The sequence below is a fragment of the Tubulanus polymorphus genome, chromosome 3 (genome assembly GCF_964204645.1).
Source record: "Tubulanus polymorphus chromosome 3, tnTubPoly1.2, whole genome shotgun sequence".
Taxonomy (NCBI): Eukaryota; Metazoa; Nemertea; class Palaeonemertea; order Tubulaniformes; family Tubulanidae; genus Tubulanus; species Tubulanus polymorphus.
The window spans coordinates 20574643-20592170 of record NC_134027.1 but is presented as its reverse complement, the minus strand read 5'-3'; the positions used below and the strand labels follow the sequence as shown (position 1 = coordinate 20592170).

Sequence of the window (17528 nt, the reverse complement as noted above, 5' to 3'; positions counted from 1 at the left end):
GTTTAATAAGCATAATGAGGGGTGGTAGGTTGTCCTGGTTCAATTCAATATTTACTTGACCGAAAAGCAGAACGATAAAATCATTAAACTTTAATGTCTACGCAAGTTATTTAAGGCTATCTGTATACATCTATTACAAACTACGCATTATTCAACGAAGCACTCACACGACACATGACAACACAATGGATGTGCGTCCATCAGGTGCTGCAGTTCATTTCTGTCATAAGAGCTATGATTTGCTATGAGTGTCTGTGGTCTACTGGTTAGGCGCAACGCTAGCAAATTTCTGGCCCGGGTTCGGATACCACCGTATTTGTACAATTTTACCTTGAAGTCACGCGCCTCCTCAGCACGTATGCGCGGTGTAAATTCGCCAATCAGAACGGGCCCCACTCCGCGCGGTTGAACCGCGCGGGATTTACGCGAAGCAGCAAACACAAACATGGCCACTCTCTCAATTTTCAATGATAGAAATCGTGTGTGCATTTCAATTATTTCGGCTGTTAGGGTTTTAAGGCACATTATAAGTTGATGATGTGATATGGCGATGTTAATTAATGATAATTCCGCAGTGAAGCTAGCCACGAACGGTGCCGATTGAGTGTACAGCCGCCAAAAACACTGAAATGTGCGTAGTTGCGTAACTATTTGCAGTGAATTGCTGACGAAACATGAAGCCTTAACGGCCGTTTAAAAAAAAAATTATAACAATCGCAATTGTAAAATAAAAATGAGATAGAACCTAAGTTAAAATTCTGGCCATTTCTAGAATGTTATTACTTATTTTTAGTCAGTGCCGAACGTTTAGTTTTCCAACAATAATGAGGGGTGGTAGGTAGTCATGCAATTCAAGTCATCATTTATTACACGTTACTTCCGTGTTGTTGAAAATCTCGCGAGTCCTGGACCAAACCCCATTGAACAATGTGATCTGTGTGCTGGCCACAAATGCACACAGATCACACCACACTACCCATTACACACTCCAGTACACACAGCTTTCATATATCCATCCAAATATTTAGAGTGTCTTTCTTCCTGGGTGTGGGACATTTGGGTCGGTGAACCGAAAAAATGGCCAAGGAAAAATGGCCAGGAAAAATGGCAAAGGAAAAAATGGCCACAGAAAAGAAGGCAAAGGAAAATTCATGAGAACTACTGACAATGTTAAAAAACATTAAGCTTTCAATTTAATGACATCATTTATCTTTCATGGGACTAAAAACAATTAAAAATCCGGATAATGAGTTCAGATCGGTATAATGAGTTCAGAAATTTGATGAACTTACATTTGATTTTATTACATATATTGAATATATAAAGAACTATCATGAAAGTGCTATCATGCAAGTGGGCAATGGATAAACTTAATAGTGATTAACTTAAATTTAATAAATTAACTAGATTAATATTTCAAAACATCTTAGTAAGCTATTAGGACACAGACTGTCTTATCAAAGGTAAATGCATTGAAATTGTGGTAATTTATATAGCAAACTGGTGTAGTGATAACATCGAAGTGAGATATGCTCATCATAAATTTACATAGTAAACTAATCCAGGAATAGGTCTAATAATCTCAAAAAGTGACATGTCAAAACAGCAATGCGTTTGATTTCTTGTATGTCAATGAAATGATGGTTAGTTTTCTATGTAATCTTCCTTGGCCTTTTTTTCCGTGGCCACTTTTTTCCTTGGCCATTTTCTCCTGGCCATTTTTTCCTTGGCCATTCTTTCCGCTCACCTACCCTACAAGTAGGTGCCAGGATCGTGTGCGCATGGATCGTGCATAGATTTCCAAATATCCCCGATATAGAGGACGTGTCGTGATCTTCTCCTATATATAGGCCTAGAGGTGCCAGGATCTTCCCCTATTCAGAGGTGATGTGATTTTTTCTATCGAGGCTCCGTGATGCCGAGATCGTGGGAGTTGTATATGTCTGTACGTCGTAATGTCCAATGTAGAACCGTCGAACTGTTAAATCGTCGACTGTTGAATTTCAAGTGTCCGAATAATCACTCATAGAACGGTCTAGCCGCGATCACCTGCCCGTGCCAAATTTGGCGCGACCAAAAACGTCGGACCAGACCCGAGCCAAAGTTTAGCACCAGACAAATGCTTGTGTTTGAATTGCAACTGGCACCGAAAATGATCAACTTCGCTTTGTTTGAGCATTGTTTAGTATCGAGTGAATGGTTTGCGTGTGAACGCGCTCTCTTATTAGGCACGGGCCAAATTTGGCCCGAGCCTGATCCGTGCCAATTTGGCCCGGGCCAAATCGTCTCCGTGTGATCGCGGCTTAAATCTGAGGATAGGAACTACAATCACCGATACCTCAGTTGTCCCACTAGACGAATTAGGAACTACACTCCCCTATACCTGAGTTGATCCGAGAAAGAAACATAAAAAATCAAAGTTGGAAGTACTATTTCATCACGAGGAAGGGCTTAGAGTAAAAAGAAGGACTTGGAAGAACCACTGGAAGCCCTGCACCAAATATACTTTAAATTCATTTTTCTGCTCAGATATGGGTATAGTTTTCATGAATAATTATATTCAAGATGAAAGTTCATTCGGTTTTCAGAAATGTAGAGAAGATTGAACTCCGAAGACTATACTCGGAATAACTATAGTTTAGCGAATCAGGTGGATCCTTGCTAGCCACATGGTGCTCCATTGATATTGCATTGCCATGCTATGTCAATTAATAAACTCGACATTATGGAGATTATCGTCAATTTTACTTCCATGTCAAGACTGATCTCTGGATTTTCATTCAATTGAACCCAAGATGTATTGTTTCCACGCCAGTTGTGCATTTACCGATAGCAGTGTTGCCAACCTAATTCGCCAAATATCAAAAACTTTGTGTTTGAAAAAGAAATGGAAGATCATGATCAAACAAGAACTATTGAGTAACCCTATGACGTAATTCATTGAGAAAATGCATGTTTATTAGTACCTACGTATTTACATGAAATTCATCAATTCGACGCCTGTTATCCGCGAACAACAAGAAGAATAGAAGATTTATCCGAGACATTAAGAAATCCATCCGAAATCTGTCTGTAAAAGATTTCTTGCCTTGAAATGCGCGAAATACGGATAAGAACCTGGCAGACCTCTACTGCGATAGATGGTGGAACACACTTTTTATGGCCAATCCTAGGAATTTTGAATCATTCAAAGGCAACACCAAAAGAAAACCCTGTTTCTTATTCTAGGGCCAACCGACCCGATATTTCTTCATTTCAAACATTTATTTTCGAAACAAAATATAATTTTGCCATTTTGCCCTATTTCTTTGGATGAAATAACTTTTTCAAAAAATAATGGCCACCGACTGCAAAGCTCTCCATTCTCTTGAAATATTTTTTTTCTTTTCAATCAAATCGTGATGTCGGCACTGAGATCGATATCATAAAAATATCTTATTACATCGGATGCAACCATTTGACTGTGGAAATGGTACAGCTATGCTCAGTGAGAAAACCTTGCTAATCAGACATTGTAGAATTCAAGATTGTAGAATTCAAGAAATTCCAGGCCTATTCAGGGTTTGATGCTTTTCTTTTCACAAAGAGTTTCCAAGTGAGAATTATAGTTTTTCTTTATACCGTAGTTTATTGTAAAAATGCATCAACTTCCTTTTATCATTGCGGTCTTCTAGGTGCTAATCATAAATGATTTTTACGGGACCAAATTTCCAGAATTATTTCTAACTGGAAATATGGTCCCGTAAAAAATCATTTATTGCGACTGTGAGAAGAATACCCAAATCTTTTTTGTAAAAAGAAAAACAAATCCCTACTACCGTACTTTCTCCTATTTTGGTGATTGTCCCACCCGAGAAACAGGAATTCCTTGGTGTGGCCAAAGCAAGGAGTGCGACGGTAATGCACCTGCCCGATCAAAGTAAGCAATATTTAGCTGAATAAACCAGAAAACAACCGGCCTCCTTTTCTAAATCTTCATTTGCGAAGTCTAGACGATTAAGTCAGGCAGACAAAATGGATGTGTTATTTATGATAGTTTTCCTCTTTCATTGTTAATTCGAATGGTGAAATTCCGAAATGGAAGAGTTAGGGGCCTACAGAAATTTCAAATTTTCGACAAAACGTTTTGAAAATCTCGCGGTTAAAACGAGTCCATTTTAGTATTAGTACTTAGTAATTCTCGCCTTACTGTAAGGCGTATTCATTAAAAAGTAGAATAAAGCTTAGAAGGGACCTACCGTTTTTAATGGAGGAAAGTCTACTGACTGCATTCGAGAAATCTGAATTCACACAAAGAATGCTAGGCAGATTTCGTTTCAGCGAACTAACCTCACTTTTCAGTGCTTCAACGTCTTTGCGTTTTACGGCAAATATTCCGCTGGCTTCCTTGAAATGATAAAAAAGAAAACGAAATGAAATCGAAAGTTACGATATTATTGTAGTATATACGTTAAATTGTTTATTTGCTATTATATAGCCTACTTGAAAGAGCGTATCTTTCATCTCTCGCCACTCCAATTTTAAACTGTCGAAATTTTCATCGAGGCTTCTCAAATTATTCATTTCTGAAATGAAGAAATGGAATTCAGATTCGCCGAGTATTCTTCATGCGCGTACGGTCGGCGGTACTACTGCCAAAGAATTTCCAAACGCAAAATCCCCCTTGATTACGTATTTTAACCGAATAGAACGATTCCAGAATACTACAGAATCTATCAAAACTTTTAGTCCGGGTCCGGCTTTTAAACATTTAATCCGTACCCGGGTTTCGTTCATCGCCTTGCCCCCCTCCCATGCCAGCCATGGCCATGGCATATCCGGATGGGCCCAGTTTTGGTTTTCGCCAGCCCAAAGAAATACAGCATTCAAGCAGCATTAACATATTCAAACCTAATCTCCGAGATAGATTTAACTTGAAAATAAATTTGACTACGATGTAATTCTGCTTTAACGATAACATAATGAGATTATTTAGAAAACGTGAACCTTTTTGTTTTTAAACCACCCGCTCCAGAAACGTTAAAACCAGATAGCGAATTGACCAATAATGAAAAACTAAAATGGCCTAATTAAGAATATTCATTTCGAATGAAATTCCAAATTCTTTTTTTAAATTCTTTTCAAACGATTATCGAGGCCAATCAAGTGATCTTGACAAAAAGTCTAATGTTTTTTTTTATTATAAAAGCTATTGCTCGACGTTTCGTCGACCGCTTTTAGATTTGTTATAACCAATATGTCAGCGCCCATTAGATAAAAGCCGGTTGATGTTGATTTTTCGATTTTATTTCGCATAAAATTTAGGAAATGTCAAGGAATGATGAGCGCGGGTATCATTACTATCCGGAGAGGCACGAACAATCCGGTAAATCTACCCTATCCCAAGCAATGGAAGGCAGAGGCGCGGCAAATCACGTTAGATGTGCTAATAATGTCGGTTGGTGTTTGAAAAATAGTAAGTCTCGTTCTCTAGACGATTCGGATTCGTCTCCTCAAAACTTAAGTTACCACTCAGTCACTGATGTCGTTACAGAATAAGAAATCATATGTAAACCGCTGATGATTTCATTTACAAACTGTTTAGTCTACGTTTACGGGAGTCTGCACTAATGTCTATTTATTAATGGATGAGACCTGTTTTTCTTGGATATTTTGCTTACTTTTTGGGGTACATACCTCATTTATGTCTTAACAGAATGCCAAAAATTAGGCCTATATCTATATAAAATACGTCCATGCGTGACGAAATAGGGTTAGGGTAAGGTGAGGCTTTATATAGATTAACTTTCCTCAAGTCTTCCAGTCATGTGCTGTGGCTTCGAATCCCAATATTGCAAGTCAGAATTCTAGTGTATTGCGCATGCGCTAACTAACTCCCATAACCGCAGCTATCGCACTCCGTTTACGGACCGAAGCTGCAGCGTTTCATTTAACATAACTGAGAAAACGTTGGATTATTGATTGAGGGAAAGCCCTTCTCCATTCGATTCATTCTATTCAAGAGTGTCAAATAATACGAAAAATTAACAAATTCGCTGTGGCTACCAGTACGTGACCGTACGGTGATCTCCACAGGATATCCGTACGTGAGTAGGTTAGCACATATTCGCAATACGGTAGAATTCTGACTTGCAATATTGGGATTCGAAACCAAATGAAAAATATCTTACGGTTGACCAGTGCTTTACCCACTGAGCCACAGAAAACAACTGCAGGGTTGATGAAAGTTCATTTATATATAGCCTCACCCGGGAGCCTTACCCTAACCCTATTCTTTCACGCATGCGCATACGTAGTCACGTACAGAGGCAAAAACCGTAAAGTTTCCCAAGTCTCTGTTTATGATGCATGCGCATTAGTAAGTATTGGTGAAATCCTCTAAGTCTAGAAATTGGTCGCGTGTGCATGCGTCGCTACATGTGTATTTTAACCTAAACTGGGTCATGTCAGTACGCTGAAATGAACATGCGTTAACTTTTGCAGCAGGAAGGCGCAGTTCGTTTGGTCACTTAAAAGGATCATTTGTATTTTTGGCGATGACAGGTGTTGAAGTGGTCTTGCTGTAAGCTGAAAATCTAAGATATATCGGTATATTAGCAAGAATGAATGTATTTTTCTATTATACATTCCGGATTCAAACTTACTGTGTATACTAGCACATACAAGTAAACCCTGGGGCTATCAAAGTTCATTGTTTCATATTCGGGATGCTAACTTTTCACCCGGCAAACAATAAACCAGCGACACTTAGATCAACAAAGTTCATGTCGTAACGCTTGAAATACGATCAGTAGTTTTTGGGATTCGAACCTAATAGCGCCGCTTATAAGATGAACCAGCGAAAATAAGATAAACATTCTTAAGGGATTCAAATCTAATAGAAACTACAGCGACTTGTAGTCATTAAAGTTCACATGTAGTGCCGCTTGCGCACTTTGCCGATTTCTTGAGCATTTCCCAGCACTCCTGACTTATGCACTTGCGTTAGCTAGAAACGGAGACTTGGGAAACTAGACGGTTTTTGCGGGTTAAGTAGCCACTTCGTAATAAATTTGTTGTATTTTTGAACGCATGCTCGTAAACTAGCTTGGATTTTATATCCGGGTCATTGATAATCTCTTGAGAATGACTTTAAATTTAGCGCCTAAACAGCTAATTTTGGAAGAACAAAGTTCTAAATATATTATGTTTACTGGTTTATTGCTTATTTATCCGCTACAAAGTTCTGATAAACAAATGTGCTCAAAATATGTTGATTCAGTTCAAAGTTTATTATAGCAATTTAAGGCTAAGTGCTCGTTATATTGTGGGATAGCTAGTATTGCAGCATCCCGCCTCCCTCGGCTGGCATTCGAAACTGGCGGCACCGTTATGTGCAGCCACGGCACAAACCCCTGTTATTACGTCCTTGATAAGAGTTGAATGAAAGTCTCAGTTGGTTCCGTCCGAGTTAGGCAACGTTTACTGTACTTAACAAAAAAAATCAACCTGAAGTATTCGTTCCTGCCACATCCATTGTCAACAAGTTGAAAATGCGAAAATAATTATCGGTTCCTCTCTGAAACTATTATGCCATATCAGCCAATCCTAAGAACACTCTTTTGGTTACATGTTCTTCGATTAATATTATTTATTCAGTACCGAAGCTTCAAGGAATCATGGGTCTCTTTTTTTTCTTAGATCCGATGATAAAAATTCTGGTTGGTGCAATGAAGAAACATGGATGGTAAGATTGAATTATGAATAAGTTGAAATCGGAGAAACTGTTTGTTTTTGTCTTGAAGAACCTCGTTTGCATTTCGTTTTCTAGTGAAATTGATTTAGCTCGTCACGTGTCATGTGAAAATTGCGAAGGTCGTGTGACCGGGGGCTATGACCCCGAAACTAATCAGGTAACATTTACAGTCTTGAAGTCTGCAAAGCCCGAAAAAAAGTGAACCCCCATATACCGCCACCTGATACACCACCACTACCAACTTTTTTCTGCAAACGGAAGTTCTGTATTCTATATTTCTCGATATTCTGCCATACTGTTATACTGTCAAGATCCTTAATCACCGATGTAGACAGTATATCAGGGGTTGACTCTTTTCTATTATAATGGAAATCCAGTGCCACCGGCTTGCACGCTTGATGGCGTGCATAAAAATGGGACAACCTGATCAAAATTAAGTTCATTTTCAATATTACCATCTAGATTTTCAGCCTCCTACATAAAAATTATGAATCTGATCCCTTGACCAACTCATTTGTGTGATTTTTATTTATCATTCATAGTTGAGAAATTGTGGATAAATTTCATTGAATCTAAGAAGAAAACCAGCATTGTTGCTGTCTAACTGCCCGTCATGTTGCCCCTTGGTTTTTCTGCACTTGCCACAGGTGGAATTTGCATTGAGTATGTACGTTGGTAGAAATCTACAGTCAAACTCACTCAAGTTTTCATTGGATCAGTCGCAGTACTTAGAGGCGGGCTTAAGTCAACTTGTGATGGCACACGATCAGTTGCAACTGATCGCAAATGGGCCCTAAGGTCGAATGCAGAAGATCTTGGGCGTTGTTGTGCAACTAGTGTCTATTAGTTGGAAGAGCAGCATTTTTCGGTTGCTTGTGGATGGGACAGTATCGCAAAAATTAGGCTACAACATATAAAATATTTTGCGCCTGGTGTCGTTGGTAGTGGCAACTGAGTGTCATTTGCAGCCACAAGCCTTTGTATGTCAATGGGTCATGTGATTGTTGCTGGTGGTCGTAGAGAATCGTTTTGCACTGAGTTGCAAGGCTTACCTTCACCTGCAGCTATTATAGCCTTAAGTCATACGTACACTATCGAAACGCTCCCTTAACACATTCTTTCCTTTCAAACTTTGAATCAAATAATCCATGATTCTCTGACCATTATGAGTGTAAATAATGTTGATAACTTTTCTTGTGTGTTTCAGGTCGTGATTTGTCAGAACAATGCCACTAAACCGAGCACGTGTTGCTCAGTTTTGGGTCATGAATTCGTGCACGCCTTTGATGCATGTCGGGCGAAAGTGAATTTTGATAATCTCGAACATCTGGCCTGTACCGAGGTAAGAATAAAGCCCCATGAGGAACTGGCTATGCGCGGACAAATCATTCTTGGTGGGTTGATTTTGGGGAATAAGTACAAGCGTGTTAAAAGAGGCTATGCTATGAGTAATGGCTTGAAATGTTGACCGGTTGGGGAGTAGTTCTGGTAGATTATGGCTGCTCATTCAAATTGATTCTATACTCGGGTCCAAAATCTTACAGCGTCTATACGCAGCCATGAAACCATCGAATATGTATTGTATGAATCTAGAATCAAACAACGTGCTATCTGTAGAGGAGTGCTTTTCTCCACACAAAAGCATGCTAACTATGTATACAGATCTAATGATACGCATTTAATGTAGTGAATATACCCTTATTGAAGAGAAGAGTTTGTCGAGCACAGGTGTGGAATTTGAACTGTGTCAAGTGCCCATGTTTTTCGGCTATATAGACCTCAAACCTTGGCACAAATGTAACAGATATATGAACCCTTACATGTAATGGGGCTCTTTCGTATTCAATTCATTTAGTGGTAACTGGACTGTGCGTATTTTTCAGATTCGAGCTGCTAATCTGATGCATTGTTCATTTATGACCGCGTGGTTGCAAGGTGATTCTTCAGTCTTTGGAAACATCAAGCAGAGTCATCAGGTATGAAGTCATATTGAAAGTAAACATCAGGTTAAAATTCCTGAGAGGCATGTGGCCAAGTCTCATGATGCAAACGGGTTCCAATCACAGGGGCTCGTATCAGAGTTGTAGGTACTGTAAAAAAATAAATGTGATAATCCAATGTCTATAGTATATATAGAATAAGCGATCAAGGCCGAAAGGCAGCGGAGTGCGCTAGACGGTCAAATTGGGTTTCTGTGTGTCAGCGCGTGTCTCGCTCGAGTTTGGCCTAAGTGGTCCGATTTTCGATTTCGACTTCAAAATATATGCTATAGACATTTGATTAATAGATTATCCTTTTTAGCCCTCTTGGGACTTTAGTCCCAGCGGGCTATTGCGTTCACTTTTCGTCCGTCCAGTAAGATGGAATCCAGTTATTTTGGGAAGTTTTGAAGACGCTTCAATATAATGTCCTGATATTTGGGTTACACATGTATCTACCCTAGACACATCTTCAGCCTAAAAACTGGCCCTGTCAGAATCAAGATGGCCGACTGGCAGCCATTGTTGTTTTCCAAAATCAGCACTTATTACACCTTTTTGAGGGAAATTTTGAAGACGCTTTGATCCATTACCTTGATCTTTTATATATATTTGATTCCCTTCAGGGCTCATAAGCATAACAAAAATTGGGTCAATCGGCCTCAAAATGGCCGTCCTATGACCTTTCTAGTGCCAAAAAATGTCAATTTTGGCCCGAATTCTGAGTCCTGTAGCTTCCTACTGGTTTGCCATTTCTCATTGCAATTGCTGATGGGTATTCTTTGGAAAGGGATGTTTTATACATGAGACAGGTATTTTTGATCTGCCAATTATGACGCAATTGGTGGCCATCTTGGTGTTATCAGAACTCATTCGTAGGTTGGAAAAAGTTTTTCGACATTATATTGATACCTAAGCAGATTTTGTTACCACAATGAATTAGAAAGTTGTAGCTTATAAAGTGTTCTATGATTTTGGTGAGTTTCAAGGTCATTAGTTTTTAGCCCACTTGGGACTTTAGTCCCAGCGGGCTATTGCGTTCACTTTTCGTCCGTCGTCCGTCCGTAGACGAAATCCAGTTATTTTGGGAAGTTTTGAAGACGCTTCAAGGTAATGTCTTGATATTTGGGTTACACATGTATCTACCCTAGACACATCTTCAGCCCAAAAACTGGCCCTGTCAGATTCAAGATGGCCGACTGGCAGCCATTGTTGTTCGCCAAAATCAGCACTTTTTACACATTTTTGAACTTTTTGAGGGAAATTTTGAAGACGCTTTGATCAATTACCTTGATCTTTCGGATATATATGAATTCCCCCAGGGCCCATCAGCATAACAAAAATTGGGTCGATCGGACTCAAGATGGCCGTCCTATGACCTTTTTAGTGCCCAAAAATGTTAATTTTGGCCCAAATTCTGAGTCCTGTAGCTTCCTACTGGTTTATCATTTCTCATTGCAATTTTCTTTGGAAAGGGATGTTTTATACCTGAGACAGGTATTTTTCATCAGCCAATTATGACGCAATTGGCGGCCATCTTGGTGTCAGCAGTACTCATTCGTAAAAGTAAAAGTTTTTCCACATTATATTGATACCTAAGCGTATTTTGTTCCCACAATCGTTTAGAAAGTTGTAGCTCATAACGTGTTCTATGATTGTGGTGAGTTTCAAGGTCATTGGTTTTTGTATATGGCCACCAGGGGGCGTTGAATAATGCAATATCTTAGTATTTCTATATTATATTCGTATCAATGCATATTTTGTAACCACAATCAATTGCAAAGTTGTAGCTCATGACATCATCTATGATTGTTGCGAGTTTTAAGGCCATTAGTTATTCTATATGGTCACCAGGGGGCGTTGAATAGTAGAATAACTTAGTATTTGCTTATTATTTTGTTACCATGATCAATTACAAAGTTATAGTTAGTGACATTTTCTATGATTGTGGTGAGTTTCAAGGTCATTGGGTTTTGAATATGGTCACCAGGGGGCGTTGAATAGTAGAATAACTTAGTATTTCCATATTAAAGTGGTAACGAGGCATATTTTGTTATCACAATCAATTACAAAATCGTAGCTGCCGACATGTTCTATGATTGTGGTGAGTTTCAAGGTCATTGGATTCTGTATATGGTCACCAGGGGGCGTTGAATATTGAAATTGTTAGATTGTTGAGCATTTGGAACCACTGCCCAAGTGGACATGGTGTCCCTGGACCCCTAGTTGTATATGGCCACCAGGGGGCGTTGAATAATACAATATCTTAGTATTTCTATATTATATTTGTACCAATGCATATTTTGTTACCACAATCAATTGCAAAGTTGTAGCTCATGAAATCGTCTATGATTGTGATGAGTTTTAAGGACATTAGTTGTTCTATATGGTCACCAGGGGGCGTTGAATAGTAGAAAAACTTAGTATTTCCTTATGATATTGGTACCTACGCATATTTTGTTACCATGATCAATGTCTTAGGGTTCAAATCCCTGTGGATGAGGAAAATGGCAGTATCGACGTCATCGGGTTCATATTCAGGCGATTATGCCTGTATTTCTGTTTACAGTATCGATGATGTTATCATTTTTTCACGATCATCAATCGTCTTTTCAGGAATGTATTAAACGTAAAGCTGTCACGTCGGTTATAATGGTACGTAATTGCTCAGAAGAAAAAGCCCGAAACGTGGTCGATAAAGTGTTCGATAAATGTTATAACGATATGGAGCCGATCGGTCGTCGGTGTCGACGCAACTCGAAAGATCCTGAAAATGCGTTAACCGAAAGTTATCTGTACGGATATTCGGACTGAGAAATTGTTATTACATAGATATTTTATAGTTGATATAGAAATAAATTAAGAAACTCAGGCAATCGGTCATTTTTTACATGAAAATGTAGTTATTAGTCTTTCATATATATGAACATAATATTTACAATTTGTTGATTTCACTATACGGATACATTCCTAAATCTTTGATGGTCAGGGGAAAATTAATCCTCTACTGCTATAGTAACATTCTCATTTTAGTTGAGGATTCTAGTACAGGTGCCTCCACCACGAGTAGAACATTGATTTGACCCTTAGAGACACCATAGAAATAGTCAAATTTGTCATTACGCCACAGGACTCAAAATTTTGGCGGTATTCCGGATGACGGTATAATGAGTTTTGACTGCATCATAAAAATGATAATGCATTTTTGATACGTACATGAATTCAAAAGCTGTTACACTCGTTCATTAGGCAACATTAATATTTCCCAAATACATCATATGTTGTATATCTTATTTTAAGTGAATTAGGCAATTATCATTGATCAGTCATTGTTTGCTCCTTATGTGATATTCATACGGACTATTTCTGATATGACCAGAGGTGCGCCAGAAATCCTTTAGTTTATAGATAACAAGAAGAGATTCTTACTTGGTTAGGCGTACAAGAAAAAGTAACAACACAGCAAAAATAAATTAAAGCTTCAATCGAATTGTATTTATTGATAAATACCAAACACAGTGTGTACGACAACAACAAATCTTCTACATGAATTCTTTTCGACAAAAACACCTCCAAAATTAACAACCCAGGGTCCAGTGTCATGAAATGTTCATTGTTAATCCTTAGAATGATGTTTAATTGTTAAAGTATGAAGTAACCAATAGTAACTGAACAAAAGATGCGAGTTTAACTCTTTTGCATAGCCCTATAGCTAAATCTAACAGCTTAAGATTGGCTGAAGCTGATTTTGGTTCTACAGCCAATCTAACAACTGAAAGCCACAAGTGTCCAACAGGGCCTGAAAATTCTGCAAAATCTTCATTGACAAGATTCTGGGTGACAGTAGCCTGGATCGTTTGAAAGTCACTGGTCAGACAAGCAGCTTGGTCGACTGTTTTCTATCACCATAGGTGTGTTTGATTGGGCTGATTTCTCGGTTCCCTGCTCGATTGGTGAACTTTGGCATAGACTGAAATAACCAGCTCTGAAGGCTGGTTCTGTAGGACTGAACCGATCAACTGGGTCATCCAACAGAACACAACTTATGACTGCAGGAGAAAATCAATGTTTAAGCCTTGGCGACTTCAGTTGCATTTATATGTTATACCCACACTATCATAGCTTTCTCTTAGCTGTTGGTAAATTATTATTTCAGACTATTCAAAATGACGCTTTCTTATTTCAGATCCCCCAAATAATGGACCAAGACTTCAGATATTCGACATTTGGTATATATCTGAGTCAAATGTATCTATTGTTAACTGCAAATAGAAGGTTGGATATCGTAAAAATTACTTCAATTAAGCCATTATCCAACAAGTCATCACTTTGGCCATCAGTATTTTTGAGTCTCAATTTCCAATTTAATTTACCAAGTGTAGGTCATCATTTGGATCAACATAAAGATTGCCCCAACAAGGACAAGTGCAATTCTGCTGGGTGATATTTAGGCGTATCCCCAGCCAAAATAATTGGGTGGTTCGTTTAAAACAAAAACAGGATCTTGTAGCTATAGTTTTCATACGTTTAAGAAATGGAATCTATCAAATGAAGTCTATGAATCAATTGATAAAGTTGCACGATGTAAATCCGTATGAAAAATACTGCTATAATGTGCACTTAAAAGCAGTCCTTTTTTTCTAACTTCAGTGGTTCAAACGAATGCCTCCATGTACAACCTGATTGATATAATCCAATTAATGCGGAGGGGTTGGGGCTTCTTGAAAGGGTTTCTGCCCAAGAGAAGAGAAAAATGTAATTTCCACAATACATTACAATACAATACCTTTTTACACCATTACAAAAAACATCTTTACACCTGCATTATAGATTCTGGTAATAGATCATGGTTTATCCTTTTGAGTATGTGTACCTTATATATAAAATTTACCCATTTTGACACAAGAAAATTGTGCAATACATAAACAATATACATTTGTACAGTCATAATTTCACATTAACAGAGGCGAATCCAGGAACGTATGCAAGGATAACATATTTTTCCTTCCATCTTTCAAACCTGTAGACCCTGTTCGAGTCATCATTAACCGGGTCTCTTTTAACGTCTATTGATGCTAGGTAAGCACCTTCAACCTAGAAACTTGGCAGCTTCAAACCCATGAATCATACTGCTGGTAAATGAGACCAGCATGACCAATGGCTTTAAACCACTCGGCCACTACATATATCTTGTGATTCTAATATAGATTGTGATGCAGTCTAGGTGAGATTTTAAGAATATTCTTAAGGTCCATTTCCTGGGAGTGAATAAATCTATGAAAAACAAGATTCAATCGAGAATTTGAGGAAAACTTCTCATGGACTTAAAATGCCAAACCTTACAATTCTTTGCTGGAAGCGCCTCTGATTAGTAGTGATTAATTTCATTTTCCTAACTAATTTTCTCATCTACATGTATAAATAGCATACGTAAATAACACAAATAAATAAAACAACTGATATCATTTTTGACTTATTGCATACAGTAGATTCCACTCATATATTATTATATAGTATTTTGGGGACAAGGGTTTATAATAATACAATGTAATAGTATTAGTCATTTGTATAGCGCTGCTTTCAACGTAAAACAAAGTTCATATGTGCTCCTCCAGATTAAAGGTTAGAATGGGCACAGAACAGCTTGTTCTTTATGAAAGTTTTGAACCGAGTGACACAGGGTTTATTCAGTAACATGTATTGGGCTTTATTAACTGTCCTTATAATCTAGTTTGAATCAGTAGAAAATCAACGTGCCCAACAATCTGCCATTTGTGCCCACCCTCTTAGCTAATCTGCTGTCTGTACCCACCCTTTGGACAATCTCTGAATATCCTCATCCTGCAAAAACTGATAGTGAAGACTTTGCCGAGTCTACCATTTAGATCGCAGGTATTTCCATTTGAAAATCGATTCTCATATTTTACTAGATATTTTATCACTATGAATGACAATTCAGAATGTCCGGACATCACCGATCAAATGGTGATTGTCTGAGAGTGTATGGATAGTAGATTGATGTCAAACCTAATCCATAGACCTTGCCTGTAGCACTACCCCTTACCATTAAAACGCCAGCAATATTGGGGACATCCCCTATCAGCCACCTCTTAGCATCACAGAAAAACACGGAATGATGGTTATGGCAATCCAGGATTAAAACAACTCATTATCATTTATATCAAACATGATTAATAATTTAATTCAATCGTGATTCAAAATTGGGGGCAATTTACGAATCTGTGTCAAAGACTCTAAAGTATGTCTTCGTGGAAAATGTAGTGACTAGAACAGACACGAAAATAGGTTGGTACCGTAAAATGATAAATTTATAAATCCAACTTCTCAACAGTCAAATGATAGGAAACTATTTTTTTAAATGGCCAAGAAAAAGAGTACCTACCGACGAATCAAGGTACAGCTTTTACCAAGGATCTTGGGTTCGATCTATTTATACAATGAAAGGTGACAGTTCATTAGCAACTGTGTCCAGAACATGTCCCATAATTGCATCCCTAGATCTGGATTTAAATTAACCGATATTTATTGAAATTAATTACATGGACAGGTATCTCTATTGCATCATTAACTCTTCATACAATTGACTCATCTTTTTTAAGTACAAATTATAATTCTCCAAAGTTTTGAAAACGCTCTTTGATCAATGAATGCTATTTTTGTATTGCTAACGACTAAAGTCTCTGAAATGACTACTCTTTTTGATCCTGATTCTGAAATAACTAGAATACTCTGATCCTGATTATCCGTCATGAAAATGATTAAATAAGCTGCATGCCAAGCTTAATTCTGCATGGGATCATCAAACTAGACATCAACTTTTTCTTGCCATATATGGTAGCTCCTTCCATATAGAAAACTACCGTTTCTGGCATAACAGTACTCGACGGTAAAAATGTCGAGTTGTGACAGCAAATATGCTCATAAAGAGTTTAATGCCAATCCTATGTACCTGTAGGCCTATAGGACCAGCAGCACATAGGACAAGCCTAAGACTTTATTCGATTTCCGAAAATTCATTTTTCAAATGTGGACCTTTCCCAGATTTTGAGCAGATCATCGTAACCCCTTAACCCACCCATGATATAGGCCTGTAAACCCAGAATTTTGTAGACGCAGCTCCACATTCAAAAGTTTAAAAAAATTCTATGAGAAAAAATCTATGCGAACAAGAAGTTTGTTGATAAAGTATCCGCGATATTCGTACGTAGCACCAGTATCGATCAAGATGTCGGTTCTAATCTTCCTTTTCTTTCGGGTATTTCGAATAGGCGATCATTGTTTCCGGTGAGCGATACAAGAACAGCAATTTCGCGTAGAGCTCTTCCTCCAAGTAGAGGTCTTTCGATTCGCGAGCCAAATAGATGTTAAAGCATAACTCGAGGTTGCGATCGACGTAAGGCATCTGACGGTATTTGACATCCTCTTTTAGTCCGGTGAACCATCCGCGAATCAACGTACCGATAACGAGGATGAAGGATATATAAAGACCAATAATTGTCCTGAAATGAAAGCAAGAACAAAATTCGTTCAATGACAAAATTTTTGCAACAGAAAATAAGGCGAAACTAGGCTATGTGTACATGCAAAAAAGGCCAAGCGCCTCAGCTTTATGCATTTACCTATAAAAAATAATGAAAATACCAAAAATGTCAAAAATACCCCAGCTGTTTTGATGTACAGAAAGTTATTACATATACATGTACATCAATATTCGAGGTAACTGAATAATGTATCATAATTTTGAATTAAAACTAGACAAACTCAAAATGCCTCAGTGAACAATGTTACATATT

General features: G+C 38.1%; 2 protein-coding genes across 10 annotated transcripts in view; one reads left to right on the top strand and one right to left on the bottom strand.

The window, feature by feature from the left end:
- Window positions 1-4803: 4803 nt before the first annotated feature.
- On the top strand, window positions 4804-12590 carry LOC141902384 (mitochondrial inner membrane protease ATP23 homolog). Of its 2 annotated transcripts, XM_074790086.1 has the most exons (7): window positions 4804-4936; window positions 5305-5455; window positions 7681-7726; window positions 7811-7892; window positions 8943-9077; window positions 9619-9711; window positions 12331-12590. In XM_074790086.1, exons 2-7 carry the CDS (start codon window positions 5308-5310, stop codon window positions 12526-12528), a joined length of 702 nt encoding a protein of 233 aa, XP_074646187.1. In that variant the 5' UTR covers window positions 4804-4936; window positions 5305-5307; the 3' UTR covers window positions 12529-12590. The 2 variants fall into 2 exon arrangements, with proteins under 2 accessions (XP_074646187.1, XP_074646186.1); XM_074790085.1 differs by lacking the exon at window positions 4804-4936 and having other exon boundaries at window positions 5236-5455.
- A 73-nt stretch (window positions 12591-12663) lies between these two features.
- The window catches only part of LOC141902736 (piezo-type mechanosensitive ion channel component 1-like), a 107693-nt gene continuing 102828 nt past the window's right edge, over window positions 12664-17528 (bottom strand). For all 8 annotated transcript variants that reach the window (XM_074790591.1, XM_074790593.1, XM_074790592.1 and 5 more), the window contains one exon: window positions 12664-17234. In XM_074790591.1, the coding sequence (XP_074646692.1) occupies window positions 16970-17234 (265 nt within the window). In that variant the 3' untranslated portion in view covers window positions 12664-16969. The remainder of the gene's footprint in view (window positions 17235-17528) is intronic.

What these genes read in the sequence shown, in the direction of transcription:
- LOC141902384 (XM_074790086.1), top strand. Translation starts at nt 5,308, where the DNA reads ATGTCAAGGAATGATGAGCGCGGGTATCATTACTATCCGGAGAGGCAC. An exon ending in GCAATGAAGAAACATGGATG is followed by an intron (nt 7,727 to 7,810) that starts GTAAGATTGAAT and finishes TTCGTTTTCTAG; the next exon opens with TGAAATTGATTTAGCTCGTC. An exon ending in ATGACCCCGAAACTAATCAG is followed by an intron (nt 7,893 to 8,942) that starts GTAACATTTACA and finishes TGTGTGTTTCAG; the next exon opens with GTCGTGATTTGTCAGAACAA.